Genomic DNA, 14,694 nt, shown 5'->3' on the forward strand with positions numbered 1-14,694 from the left:
GGGGCACTCCTGTGTGGGATGAGGAGAGCTGCTATTGGCGATGACCTATTCCTTTTGAAATTAGGATGGGGCTTTTGTCTGAAAAAAATTCTAAAAATTATTTTTAGAAATCTGTTCACCTTAATTTCATGCATACACTTCCTTGGAAGGGAAAAAAAATCCCTGCAAATCCTTATTTAACCGCCAATAATCTGAAGACAATGTTACAATGAATCATGAGAATTCTTTGATCATTTCTTGGTAAACATATAAAAACAGCTCAGCTACTGAAAGCACTATCTAATTCTTAAAGACCAGTTCTAAATTTTTCTGATTTCAAAAAAGTACAAGTCCTATCAAATGATTTCCTTTGGAGTTAAAATACATTAGTTGCATTTTCCCTCAGATACCAAAATACAAAGACAACAGGCAAATTTCTTTTAAATTATTTTATTTTTGTGTAAGCTAAAAGGAAATTTACACACTGAAATCTCAAAAGACCTTGGGCATGCACATTAACCCTGTTAGAGGTTCTTCTACATGTCTCTCTTTTTTCCATAGGAATTTCCCCAAACATTTAAAACCCATAGTTTTCACTGTATATACAGCCTAAACCATAGCAATCTATGATTATGTCATTTTACACTGTGCAAAATCCTCAAAAAATAGTGGTACAATAGAACAAAAATCAGTACAAGAAAATTTCATTGTAAGACATTCATAAAACTTGGTCCTTCTTCAAATCAAACAGATTTAAAACAGACACAATCTCTTTGACCCCTCCAATCAAGTTCTGACAATGATCCATATCCTATAGCAAAAAGAGCCATCGATGAAGTAGCTAGCAAAAGGTCAAATAGCAATATGCCAGATTGAAAAGATTTAAAAAAGAGCCATAAAATGTTAACCAAAGCCAGATCTGAAACAAACCCATCACACACAAAATTAAAAAAAAAATTAACCAGGGACTTTGGACCTTATTTATGATAGCAAAAGTAATCCAACATGTGACATGAAAAAGTAAGAGGGCATTCAATGCAACTGGAAAAGACTGAAGGGGATTTCAGACAGTGGAGATCTGAGTTTTTTAAATTTTTTTTTTATTTCAAAAGTTTTGTAAGAAGGACACCACCAGTGTATTTCACAAAGACATAAATGTATACACCCCAGCAACACAAAAAGAATAAATCTTCAAAAATGTTCATCCCCGATTATTTACATTTTTCTAATATAAATTTAGGACTTCAGTATGTAAATAAAATATACATTACTATGTATACCTTTCTAGTGCGGCTTACCAACAAATCAGCTGAAGTTGAATTTTTTTTTTTTAATCAGAGCAGGTATGCTTTTGATGGTATGGAAGGGAAAGAGGAGAGAAAAAGGATTTGAAACTGTCCAGTTCAGCCCGTGATCAGTCGGCCTGTTCTTGGGAGCTTGTAGAAGGTGTTAAGGTGGCAGGGAACATCAACACCTTGGCATGCATGAATGTCAGGTCAGGAAGGCTGGCAATCACCTTGACAGCTTCTTCACTCAAGTGTTCTTCTCTTTTTGGTTTCCTATGAATGGATGAAAAAAAGGCAAGTGTGTTCATGGGACTTTGCTGTAGGTTGGATGGGAGAAAGCCATTCTCAGGGTGGGGAGTTAGCAATCTTTGGTACTTAAGCAAAGACTGGTACTTCCTTTGGTGTATGTGCTTCTTGTGCCCCGTGCTGAATCTCTTATGAACAACAACAAATGGGCTGCTTTTGTATTTTTGTTAGGGCTAGCACATACACACAGTCAGTCACATGTACAGCTCACCTTTGCGTACGGCTAGAAATACCTGCCCAGGCATAGAGCAGTGTAATGGTGTTAACATTCTAATAACACTCCATCTAATTGGATTTTCCCCTACCCCTGTGAAACTTACCAAAATTACCTCCACACAAAACATGTGGCACAAGGTATTAGAAGTCATCTTAACCTCAGGCTTTCTTTATTCCCATGGGAAACTCCAGGAGAGGGAGCCCTTGGCCTGGCTGGGATACAGGCAGGATCTTTACCTCCTATGGTCTTTGACATGACATCTATTTTACCACACTGACCCCCAGTGACCAGTTTGGGGCCTAACACAGATATGCAAAATGCCTGCTAAGCCAGGTGGACGAGCTGTAGGAAATGCCAGTCAAATGTGACTCAAATGAGTTATGTAGAAAAAAGCGGGAACTGGTGGCTCATGCCTGTAATCCTTTCTATTCAGAAGGCTGAGATCTGAGGATCATAGTTCAAAGCCAGCCCAGGCAGGAAAGTCCACGAGACTCTCTATCTCCTATTAACCCCCAGAAAACTGGAAGTGGAGCTGTGGCTCAAACTGGTAGAGCACTAGCGTTGAGCAAAAAGAGCTCAGGGATAGCACCCAGGCCCTGAGTTCAAGCCCCACAACCAAAAAAAAAAAACATAAAAAACAACAAAAGGGATGGAGGATATAAGCTAGCTGAGAAGGAACTGAGGACATGCAGCTGGGAACAAAATCTGGATTGAATATTGGTTTGTACAAAACAGGAACAACAGTGTCTGTGAAATATGAATCCAGCCTGAATCTTTTATGAAATGAAAACTCAATGAAACCGACAGATACACATCATTGAGTAAACAAGTTTAATTCAGTATAGATTATATCTGATTTTTGTTTAAAAAATATAGGTAAGAATTTATCATGGAAAAGAGACTTGAAAAGAATGCACAACAAGGGAGTCACAGTGATTTAAATGTTAAGAATGTAAAACTTCAATTTTCTACCTTCTTACAATATGACTTTACTGCTTTTGTAATTTAAAAAAAATGGCTATTTGACACAATAACAAATGAGACTGTCTAGATGAATTTCCCCTTTTGTGGAGTACAGCTGGAATGGGCTTTAACAAAGAAACAGTGTGTAAAAATTAGTATAGGTTTTAAAAAAGCACAATGCAACTAATGTTACATTTTAGAGGCACTACCTGGAGGCAATGTAAAGTTATACTTTTAAAATTCACATAATTTACATTTGTGCATTTGTAGTTATGGGATACATATGCCAGTCTTCATAGGTAAGAATCTAATTTTGATCTTTATTCTCACTGGTTAAAAAACAAATAACAGGGCTGGGAAGGTGGCATGCATGAGGCTCTGGGTTCGATTCCTCAGCACCACATAAGCAAAAAAAGCTGGAAGTGGTGCTGTGGCTCAAGTGGTAGATTGCTAGCTTTGAGCTGAAGAGCTGAGGGACAGCACCCAGGCCCAGAGTTCAGGCCCCAGGACTGACAAAAACAAACACACAAAAACAAAACAAAGGGTGAGCCAATGCAACAGCGATACTCACAAGACACTATGTTAGAAATGAATTTTACAACTGGGGGGGAGGTAGGAAAGTGGGAGAAAACAAGGGAAGGGGTAGCACTGTTTAACAGAAATGTAACTTCTTTGTACATCACTTTTACAATAAAATACAATATTATTTAAAAAAGAAATTGTTTCTAATGCAAGGTTGATTAGCTTGGTAGTATGGAAATAGTTCTTGGAGAACTCTGCAAAGTTCTATTTGGAAATGATATTTCTATAATAAAACCTTTTATTATAGATTTATACAATATTATTAATAAAATTTATTGGGAGAATAAAATAGAACACAACTAAAAGGCCAGGAAGAAACTGTGTTTCTATATCCATTTCCCCATACATAACAAGCATGCCAAGATCTTTCCATAATACTGGGACAACTGTACATACACATGTAAAGACAGACAGGCCCTCTATGTCACAACGTATAAAAATTAATAAAGAATGGATCAGACGTAGGTATAAATCTTCCTGAATTAGGCAATGGTTTCTTAGACCTAAAGTAAAGCAACAAGAGAGAAAAAAATACATACAAATTGGCTCCATCATAATGAAAACTTTGTTATAATGGATGCTATAAAAAAAATACAACCTGCAGAATGGGAGAAAAAATATGTAGATTATATAGCTGATAAAAGTCTAGTATTGGTAATTTATAAGGAACTCTTTCAAATTAAATAATTTAAACACAGGCAAAGGGACTGAGTGACATTTCTCCAAAGAAGATACACAAATGGTTAATATTGTTAGCCACCCGGAAAATGCAAATAAAAAAAAGACAGTAAAATACCATTTCAAATCCACTAGGATGGCTATCACCAAAAAGAAAGACAGTAACAAGTGTTGGTAAGAATGTAAAGTTGAAAAGCTTATATAATTGGTAGGACTTTTTTTTTCCCTTAAAAAAACTATTATTGTAAAGGTAATTTCATAAGTCAGGTAATGAGTACATTTCTTTTTGTTGTTGTTGGTGGTGGTGGTGGGGCTTGAACTCTGAGTCTGGGTACTGTTCCTTGAGCTGAGCTCAAGGCTAGCTAGTGCTTTACCACTTGAGCCACAGCACTACTTCTGGTTTTCTGGTGTTTTACTAGAAATAAGAGTCTCACAGACTTTCCTGCCCTGGCTGGCTTTGAACTGTGATTCTCAGATCTCAAACTCCAGAGTAGTTAGGTTGACAGGCGTGAGCCACCAGCACCCGGCTGTACATTTCCTTTTAGACAATGTTATCCCTTCCTTGGCTCTCTCCCAGTTTTCCCTTCCCCCTGCTCACAAGTTGTATCATTTATAGTACCGTACTACCACTGCATTTGTTTGTTATCGTGGGACTTTAAATACTAAGACTTAAGGATATCTGAACTTCTCACTATTTTCAAACAGCATATTTTCCTTAAAAAAAAAAAAAATCGAAAGTTGGCACACTATGTTTTCAGTTTCTTTTTCCTGTGAGTGTGTGTGTGTGGGGGGGGGGGGAGCCTTGGAGTTTGAACTCAGAGCATAACATTTGCTAGGCAGGTGCTCTACCATTCAGCCATATCCTCAGCTGTTTTACTTCAGTTTTCATGTATAGTCATGTGTGTGCGTGCGTGTGTGCATGTGTATGTCCTTAGCTGGAAGTCAGGGCTTGGGCTTTTTTGCTTAAGACTAGTGCTCACTCATTTGAGCCAAAGATCCACTTCTGGTTTTTTGGTAGTTAATTGAAGATAAAGAATCTTATACCCTTTTCCTGGCTGGGCTAACTTTAAATCACCATCCTTAGATCTCAGTCTCCTTACCTTAGTAGCTAAGGATTACAAGCATGAGCCACTATCTCTTGACTGGCCTTGCATTTTTTTGCCTGGGGTCAGCCTTGGACTTTGTTCTACCCATGGTCTCTTAAATAGCTAGGATAAAAGATGTATGCTAAAATGCCCTGGTTCACTGATTTCACTTTTTGCTTGGGGTGGCCTGGTACTGTAATCCTCCTGATCTCTGCTCCTGAATAGCTGGGATTATAAACAGGAATATTCATGCCTAGTTTATTTTGTTTTAAATATAAAGTTGGGGCTAAGAGTGTAGGTAAGTGGTAGAGTCTGCTTACCATTTACAAACTGCTTTTGATTTTGTTTTTTTTTTGGTCATGGGGCTTGAACTCTGGGCCTGGGTGCTGTCCCTCAGCTCTTCAGCTCAAGGCCAGCACTCTACTACTTGAGCCACTGCGCCACTTCCAGTTTTATGAGTGGTTTATTGGAGATAAGAGCCTCAAGGACTTTTGTGCCCGAGCTGGCTTTGAACTTCAATCCTCAGATCTCAGCCTTCTGAGTAGCTAAGATTATAGGTGTGAGCCACCAGCACCCAGCTACAAACTGGGTTTTGATCCATAGCACTTTAATAAGTTAGACAATTGCCAGAGATAATTTACTGCAACTTTACCATTGCCCCTAGGATGCATGTGATAGCTTTAGCTCATTGTTTTAGTTGAGAATAAGAGAAAAATGAGAAAGACTTAGTGATAGGGGTTGAAAAAACACTCTATACACACAGTATGTTTCAAGGGTAAGTTTAAAAATCAGGAAAGCAGGCTAGTTAACGTGGTTTGGAGCTCCTCCTAATGGTACAAGGAGTACTTTTCAGCACTGGAACTTTAAAACAACGGTAAGACTCCAAGGGGGAAAATGGTGAGGAAACAGTAGGTCTGTCCCAGGAACAGCCTGACAGTGAATATATCAGGTTGGCTTTAAAGTCACACATGTGCATTTATTTGCTTTCAGTTAACATATGTAGAAGAAATGGATGAGAAATTAGGAAGAGAATGTTACCTTGAAGAAATGATTTGGAAAGAGAAGTTAAATGCCTGCACCAAGCCCATGATAGCTACGCTTACAAGGAGGTCCATGTAGTAGGAGGCTTTGGTAGTGCCAAGTGGCACCATGATGACTCGGGGCAATGGAGGGAGTCTGTGGACAGAAAGGGCCTGCTTTCAGGCTACGTCTATTCTAGGGGAAAGTAATATCTGTTGATTTAATAAATATGGTTTACAATATAGTTTTAAATTTATTTATTTTTTGGGGGGGGTCCAGTTGTGGGGCCTGAACTCTGGGCCTGGGTGCTGTCCCTCAGCTCTTCAGCTCAAGGCTAGTGCTCTACCACTTGAGCCACAGTGCCACTTCCAGCTTTTTTCTTTTTGCTTATGTGGTGCTGAGGAATCAAACTCAGGACCTCAGGCATGCAAGGCAAGCGCTCTACCACTGAGCCACCTTCCCAGCCCCTGTAGTTTTAAATTTAAGATATAGCTTTAAGACAGAAAAGAGGAGGTGGATTTTTCAATAAAATTGATAAATGTGAATTTAACATGTGAATGGTATGTGTTTATGCAAGAGAAAGCTGTACTAATCTCCCAAACAGGTAACTAACATGTAACTACTCTTCATTTATTTTTTATGCAGACCTTGGGTCTTGAACTCAGGGATTGGGTTCTGGCTCTTGAGCTTCTTTTGCTCAAGGATAGTCCTCTACCACTGGAGCCAAAGCTCTATTTCTGGCTTTCTGGTAGTTAATGGAGTCTCATAGACTTTCCTGACCAGACTGGCTTCAAACTTTGATCCTTAGAGTTCAGCCTGCTGAGTAGCTAGTATTACAGGCATGAGCCACTAGTACGTGGCCCAATATTCCTCTTTAAAATGCTGATGAATTATGGATGCAGAACTGGCAGGTCAACCAACCAGTATTTGCTCTTATACAAGTGATATTCTGGCTCATTATGACTGCCTTTCTATTAAGAACTGGCTTATTATTCTTACATGTCAAATCAATGGGTTATTCCATTGCTTACTTACATCAATTTAAAGGTTTCACAAATCCTATGCTTGAGGCCCTATCTCTGGTTCCAACACTGATAGTTAACTGCTTCTTTAAAGGCTGTATCACTAGAGTTAACTGCTTCTTTAAAGGCTGTATCACTAAGAGGTTTCCAGGAAGCTTGAGAAGGGAGGGTTTCACAGAGGCCTGGGGATTTAGCTCTGAGGAAGAGTGCCTGTTTAGGAAGACTTCATACCTCCATCAGTGAAAATCTGGAAATATGAGTGGCTATTTATCCTATGTTAACTTGGAAGTAAAAAAAAATTAGCCTAGATGCACACACTATGAGTATGAAACTTGGTTCCCAAAGATGAACTTAGTAATCATGAAGGAAAGAGAAATGTTTCTACAATGACTTCCAGATCTCAATACTTTAATCAGAATTATTTTCTCATCAATGTGGCTTTTTTTTTTTTTCTACAAAGTTGAGGGAATTGGGAGAAGGGAAGGAAAAGCCAAACAACATCTGTCAGTCCTTTCCAGACTTATGAAATAACTCTGCTTTAACAAAGTTCATTATTAGACATAATTTGGTAACATTTTCTTAGGCATCTGTTGGCTTTTAAAAAATATAAAGTAGTTTAATACAATATCCTGAAACATTGCCAATTTACACTCCTTTTGCCTTTGGTCTCAGAATTCAACATTAGGGTATAATTAACACTACCTGCTTATTTACCTGGTAGATGTGCTTGTCTTCTCTACTGTGGACATGAGTCTTGCAAACGCATCAGTCACTTTGAGGCTTGAGGTGGAAAGTTCCAGCTTAGAAGTTGTTAATTCATACAACTCTGGATCCACACCTTGTAGTATGAAATGACAGTCAGTGATGGCAAACTGCCTGGGTTACTCAATTAGCCACAATCTAAGATGCAGCAGCAATGTTCTGTAAACATCTGAGCCTCTCACAAGTTCAACCCATTTTTAGAACACTGTGATACTGTGTTTATTTTTTAAACTACAAAAATAAAACTACTATTTTTTAAAAACTCGTAATTTGAATTACATTTATCTTTAAATTTATGTAGTACCTGCTTCCCAAATATTTTAAAAAATTTCTACCTTCTATAGAAAACTTCAGCTTTGGATTGTTGTCAGTGTTTCATAAATAGAAACTCTATTTTTAAACTCCCAATTTTTAACTTTTGAGCCTTCCTCTACTTCCCTAGCCATTTTTTCTTCCTTATTTTCTTCTACAGCAAGAGACTTGGAAGCTAATATAAACTTCAAACATATTTAATGATTTGGTTATTCTACATGACTGTATTTACTTAATATATTATAAACACATTAAAAAATGAACTATTACTCAAATCATCAAATGACCATATTGTTCTTTTTCAGGTAAGAAGTGGAAAGGAAAAAATAGTTTCAGAAACAGTGACATCAAAGCACTACTACAAAAATTCTTACCTCCAGGTTATATTTCTATAGTCTTATATCTAAATTTAGCAGCCTATAGTTCAAATATCTAATTAAAATTCAAAAGGAGCCTAATTTAGAGAACTGAAATGCAAAAGTCTACAATTAAAAATCCTCCCATCTTCACAAAAATGATTTATGATTTTTATAACTGTAATATAGGCTTATATTAAATGATTACAGAAACACTAGAAAAGCTAAATATTTTAACTTACTCTAAACTTTGGGTAATAAATACACTCCAATAAAAATGTTTTTAATACTATTCTCCTTGGTTCTACCAAATTAGAGTAGAAACTTCAGTAGTTGTACACTATAAAGAAAAGTAGACTGTAAAAAAAATGTTTTACTCAGTGTTGCATGTCTGTCTATCTATGTATCTGTCTGTCTGTCTGTCTATGTATGTATGTATGTATGTATGTATCTATCCATCTATCTACCTCTTCAATTTTTACTTGTTTGGAGAGGAGGGGAGTTATAGGCATTTCAGTTGTCTGTGGTGGCCTTGAACTCCTCAGCTCAAATGACTCTTCCATCCCTGCCTCCCAGGTAGCTGGACTATAGGTGTGCATGGTTGTACCTGGCTGGTTTTATTTTTTTTTAAAAAAACCCTGCAAGACTGGATTATAATCAAACCTATTATACCTAACAGACATATTTATACTAACAAAGTCCCTCTTTTTAGGATATTTCAAGGTAAAAAAATCACAATTGGCTTCTTTCTCTGTAGATGACTGGCATATATAAACATAGAACTCAGATGTTTACAGAAACTGAACAAGCAAAAGCGGCTTCCATAGTTATCAAGTCCAAGGGAGGAAGGCTATAGAAAATGTAAGCTGATTCTTCCAAGTTCTCAATATTTCATTAAGGTATAGTTTCAAAGTGTACTTATTAAATGGTTTCTCTGGTTCTACAGTAAGTATACGGACTGCATTTAAATGCACAAATGTACAAAATCATGTCTATAAAGGGATTCAACAAACCCCAGGCATTTTTCCTCCTCTACTATTAAAGGTTAGACTCCAAGAAATTGAAGATTAAGTTGATGTCTAATCATATAATGCAGAATAAGTAATTGCATTTGACTGCCATCAGGAAAGTGCAAGGGAAATCTTAGTTGGGCTTATTAGATACTGGCCACTTGGCTGTCACATAGTAAAGTGGCTCATTAAAAATAGGGCGGCAACAACAACAACAACAAACCCTAAAAGATCACTCCCTCATCTTCCTTTTGCTAAACAAATAAATATAACCAAAGGACTCTTAAAATCCACCATAACAAATATGGTTCAAGTCTTCTGAAACAAAGCAATTACCTAGTATACTCTAATAATTGGAGAGTACTTTTTTAATGAAGTTTTTTTCTCCCACAGAACCTTAATGAGGCATAGTTTAATTACATAATTAAAGCTAGCCAACCAAGTTCTACGCCAACCTCCTAAGAATCACACACAAAATAACCGCAAGCTAAGACAAAATGACTTTCCCAGAAACAAGTCAGAAAAAGTGCAAGCAGGTGGTAAAATGTCACTAAGGCAGGTGTTGACACCTGTAGCTTGATGGTAAGTTTTAACAAAACCTAATAGCAATAAAAAGCCAAAGCAAATCTATTATAATCAAATTTATATAGCAGCTAAAGCATATTAATAGAAATACTTAATAGAAATATTTAAATGGGTTCCAAGTAAAAGAGGACTGAATTTTGACTGTGCTAATTCCACTCTCATTATAGCTCTACGCTTTTCAAACTGCTTGCTCTTTGTGCAGCTGTGTACACTGAGACTGACTGCCAGCTCAGTTCTGTAATGTCTTTGTGTTGCCAGATTATTTGTGTTCCTATGGATGGCTTTAAAATGAGTTTTTATGTAAGCAAAAATTAAATCTAAGTCAAAATTTAGATATCCAAAAGAAAAAAAGTAGCCTCATAACCTGCAATTAATATAGGTTATGACTAAATAGCAGCAAATTTTAAATGGGAGCTTCAGAATTCTTGGGACTATATTAATAAAGGAAATTCCCCCCTTATTTTGGCAATTTTTTGGCTGCTCCCTTTTATTCCATTAAGTATTATAAAATGTCATACAACTCTAGTTCATTCCAAAGATCGAATTAATAAGTAATTTAAGTAAATAGTAAATATCATCTTGAAATCAGAAGCAGACAGACTGGTTTTTTAAATATACTTGTAAAATCTTGAAAACAAAGAAAAAGGGAATGAGGAGCTTAGACTTTAGAAAAGTGCAGGGGCTCGGGTTTCACGGGACACTTTCCTAACTAGATCTGAGAAGGGCATCCCGGGTCCCTAGCTTGCCCACAGCCAACTGTAATTCTCCCCACATATTCCACTATGTTTCCTAAACTGTTGGAAGTGGGTGACTGGTCTATCCAGTGGAATAGAACAAATTCCCAGTAACTAAACTGGCTGTGAAACTGGCCACTGGTTGGGCACTGAGGGATCTTTGCTATGCACTCAGTAGCCAGCATTCATATAGCACCTAGTGGTTGGCTGATAAATACTGGGCATTATTACCAGATCATCATTTGGGATAATAAGGACTCATTAAAATCAAATACACTGTAACATAAAAATGACATTATAGCTTTTAATCTTTTATTTAGTTAGAAAATGGCAAAGTACATTAGTCTTTAGGTCAATAAACTTAGCCTCTGTATAACAGCATTCCAGTAACTTTTAATTTCTATCTTTTAGTAACTTATAGCAATTTTTTCTACTATTCTGTTAACTTTTATTTTCCTCTATGAGAAACCAGTAGTGTATTTTCTACATAAAAATAGTATTTCTGTGTTAGATTATATAAATTATGTGCTAGACTTCAATATTCTGGAACCTAATTATGTATTTAGCAGCACTAATAAACAAAATGCTAGAATCTGTAAAGCTTCTATCATTACAGGTACTATGTAAAATCTTTGTTGTATACTACTTTTCGTCATTGTTGTTTTGGTCTTGGGGCTTGAACTCAGGTCCTGGGCACTGTCCTTGAGCTTTTCTACTCATGTCTAGCACTTTACCACTTGAGCCAGATCCACTTCCAGCTTTTTTTGGTAGTCAACTGGAGATCAGTCTCATGGACTTTCCTGCCTAGGCTGGCTTTTGAACCTGATCCTCAGACTTTAGCTTCCTGAGTAGGTAGGATTACACCGTGAGACACCATGGCTGACTACTAAAATATTCTTATATTTCTAATCTTGTACTTTTCCTAATGGTTTTTAGAGACTATGCCCTTAAAAAGAAGCATGTAAAAGTAATTTTCTATTCTGAAGGGGTGAAAAAAACTTGCCCTGTTTTTATGATATCAGGTCTGTATAATACTAGAAATTACTGTCAGCTTTGAGTACTACACTGAGAAGGTTTTTTTAAAAAGATATATTTTACCAAAGTTATTTGTTGTGGTCAGATACTAGAAAAGAACAGGTAAATGAAAAAGTATTAAAAAGACATAGAATATCCAATCTACTTGTTTCCTTGTTTATAGGAAAGTCGTGTTGTGGTCATGCTTTTAGTAAATCAATTAGAATTGTGGTTTTAACACTCTGCTGACCTGGGATTGTGGTGCTGCTGCTAGAGCTACTGTCATCCACGGGCCCAAAGAAATCAAGGTTCAGAAGAGTGGAACCTCCACTAGCTTGAAATTCAGTGACCGTGTTGGTAGGCAGCCACACAGAAGGGAAGCCAAGGGAGGAGGGGTTATGTGTAAAAAGGGGTAAGACACACACTTGAACATGCAGGTTATAATTAGTAATCATTACACATCTTAAAAAAAATCAACATTAAAACAATGTGTACAGTATTAGTTTTTCACCACTAAGGACATTTCTAAAGTAACAATTTAATTCAATGTACATTTTCTCATGTACAATGTAAAGAATATAACACTCAGAAAAGTTTTGGTTAGTTCAGTTCTCTCAAAACTGAAAGCCATACCAGAAAGACCACGGGGAAAGCGTACCCGTTAAAGGGAAACAATACTTTAATCTCAACCCAACATTAGATCACTGTACATGCCCAAATAAATCTTTCATGTTAGTAATGTTGGTTCCTAATTAATGATTAAAAGCAACAACACAGCTGTCAGTTTTAGGACATGCACCAATACATCAACTTAGTTTTATTTTTATAACATAAGGAGTGCCATAACTGCCCTACCCTGATGCACAAGCTGTACTGTTCCCCTTTAACTCTGCAACAGTAACCAGAAATAGTATACAGTTTTAAAGAAGTTGGTTGTTAATAAAAAGCACTATGATTTGACTGAAGACACCAGACAACATCAAAAGGTGCATCCAGGCTTTCCTTCAGCGCTATGTTATTCAATTGGATGCTTTCCAGATATCCTAGGACCCCATCTATAAGACAAAACTCAGTGTTTTAGACAATGGTAATGATAATTGCCACTGAGATGATGATGACAGGTATTCTAGACAATGACTAAATAATTTAAGTAGCACAGGAGTAGAAGTAACTATATCTCAGGGTCCACTGGAAACTCATGGTGTAACCAGTAGCAACTAGCATTGTGTGGTAAAGACCCCGTATTACTAGAACAAGTTACTCCTTTTTCAGAATTTTCAATTAAAGCCACAAGCAACATCAGTGATCTCTGGAACTGCCTTACTAGAATCTGGAGATAAGTTTTAAAAAGGGATCAAGAAAATCATTCAGTTTCCATTTGCATGTAAGTGCTCTATAAAATATTATTAAGTCTGAAAACTACTTTGAGTCAAATATGGATTTGTCTGCACAATGTTTTTGGTTAAATAATTGTGCTTTGAAGCAGCCTGTAGCCACAAGACTTTGCATCCACAACAAAACAAAACAAAATCCCCTAAAACACCATAAAGTAAAACTACAGAAAAAAATTGACATAAATTTGTTCTAGCTAAAATATCATTTAAACTATCTAGATATTGAGAAAAAAAACAGGCTTATTTCTGCTTTAAGATAAAGAAATTAAAACTTTACTTTGCTAATACTAATTATATTTGGACATTGATACTGTTGATAATAGCAACAGTTACTATTCAGAAAGAAAGCCTGAATTTCCAAAGAGGTAAGAATAAGAAGTTATGTTCAAACAAAAAGGGAAATCAGCAGAGAGAAGTTTGTCTGAACTTTGTAGCTTTCTTAGCTCTAGCTCTGGTGCTAGAGGCTCTAGGGAGAGACGTACCATCTAAAGGGTTAGTAAGGCCGCTGCTACTCCAGTCAAACTGGACGGGGGGTAGAGACTCCTAGAGTTGAAAACCAAAAAATCAAAATTAATCAGTACAGGTGTAACAACAAAGAATCCTTAAAAAAAAAAAACAAACAAAAAAACTATTATAGCAAGACCTAATATTAGGCAAGGAAGTACCTACAGACAAAATTGGGATAACTTAAAACTTCAGGTTACTTGCAAGTATTACCACAAACTAAAACTGCAAAATTTATGAACAGTTCATCTGAGAAGTGGAACTATATTACATTTTCAAACAAATTTATGGACTTATTCTATGTCACAATTTCAATGTATTCACAAATCACAATTTAAACTATTAGGTTGATTACAAGAAAAGTATTTTAAAAATTAGTGATTAAATTTATTTTAAAGGACTAGTCATTTAAAATTTCTTAACATAAATATAACGCCATTAAGTATCATACTGAAAGTAGGCTGAATTGTTAGTGTTACTAAGTAATTAATTGTATAATCTTGTATAATTAATTTAGTTCCTCTCCTACATATAAAATGACAAGGGTCAAAGTCCAAGGTCTCTAGTTCTTTACAACTTTCCAATCTCTCCCCGCCCCTCCCCCCTCCCCATTTGAGCCACACTTCCAGCAGAACTCTCTGCCAGTTAATTGGAGCTAGAGTCTTTTGGACTGCCTTTGAACCACAATGGTCTGTCCTCAGCTTCCTGAGTAACTAGGATTATAAACGTAAGCCATCGGTACCTGGCACAACTTTCTGATTTCAAAAGAAATTATGGGCCTATATAAATGGAGCCTACATTTTTTTTAAATGCTGATTTCAGAAATTTAATTCATTATTCTTTTACCTTTTTTGGAGAGAGTCTCACTATGTTGTAGGGTAGTCT

General features: G+C 36.5%; 1 protein-coding gene across 3 annotated transcripts in view; it reads right to left on the reverse strand.

Annotated features, from left to right (window-relative positions):
• Nucleotides 1–410: 410 nt before the first annotated feature.
• Aftph (aftiphilin) overlaps nt 411–14,694 on the reverse strand; it is a 69,821-nt gene continuing 55,537 nt past the window's right edge. For 2 of the 3 annotated variants that reach the window (XM_042691141.1, XM_042691142.1), the window contains exons 7-10: nt 13,788–13,848; nt 12,162–12,245; nt 7,853–7,976; nt 411–1,538 (exon numbers count right to left, since the gene is read on the reverse strand). In XM_042691141.1, coding sequence (XP_042547075.1) covers nt 1,394–1,538; nt 7,853–7,976; nt 12,162–12,245; nt 13,788–13,848 — 414 coding nt within the window. In that variant the 3' untranslated portion in view covers nt 411–1,393. The remainder of the gene's footprint in view (nt 1,539–7,852; nt 7,977–12,161; nt 12,246–13,787; nt 13,849–14,694) is intronic. The other variant, XM_042691143.1, reaches the window with a different exon arrangement.

Source organism: Dipodomys spectabilis, unplaced genomic scaffold, assembly GCF_019054845.1.
Source record: "Dipodomys spectabilis isolate Male_0828 unplaced genomic scaffold, ASM1905484v1 ptg000141l, whole genome shotgun sequence".
In the NCBI taxonomy this organism is placed as follows: domain Eukaryota; kingdom Metazoa; phylum Chordata; class Mammalia; order Rodentia; family Heteromyidae; genus Dipodomys; species Dipodomys spectabilis.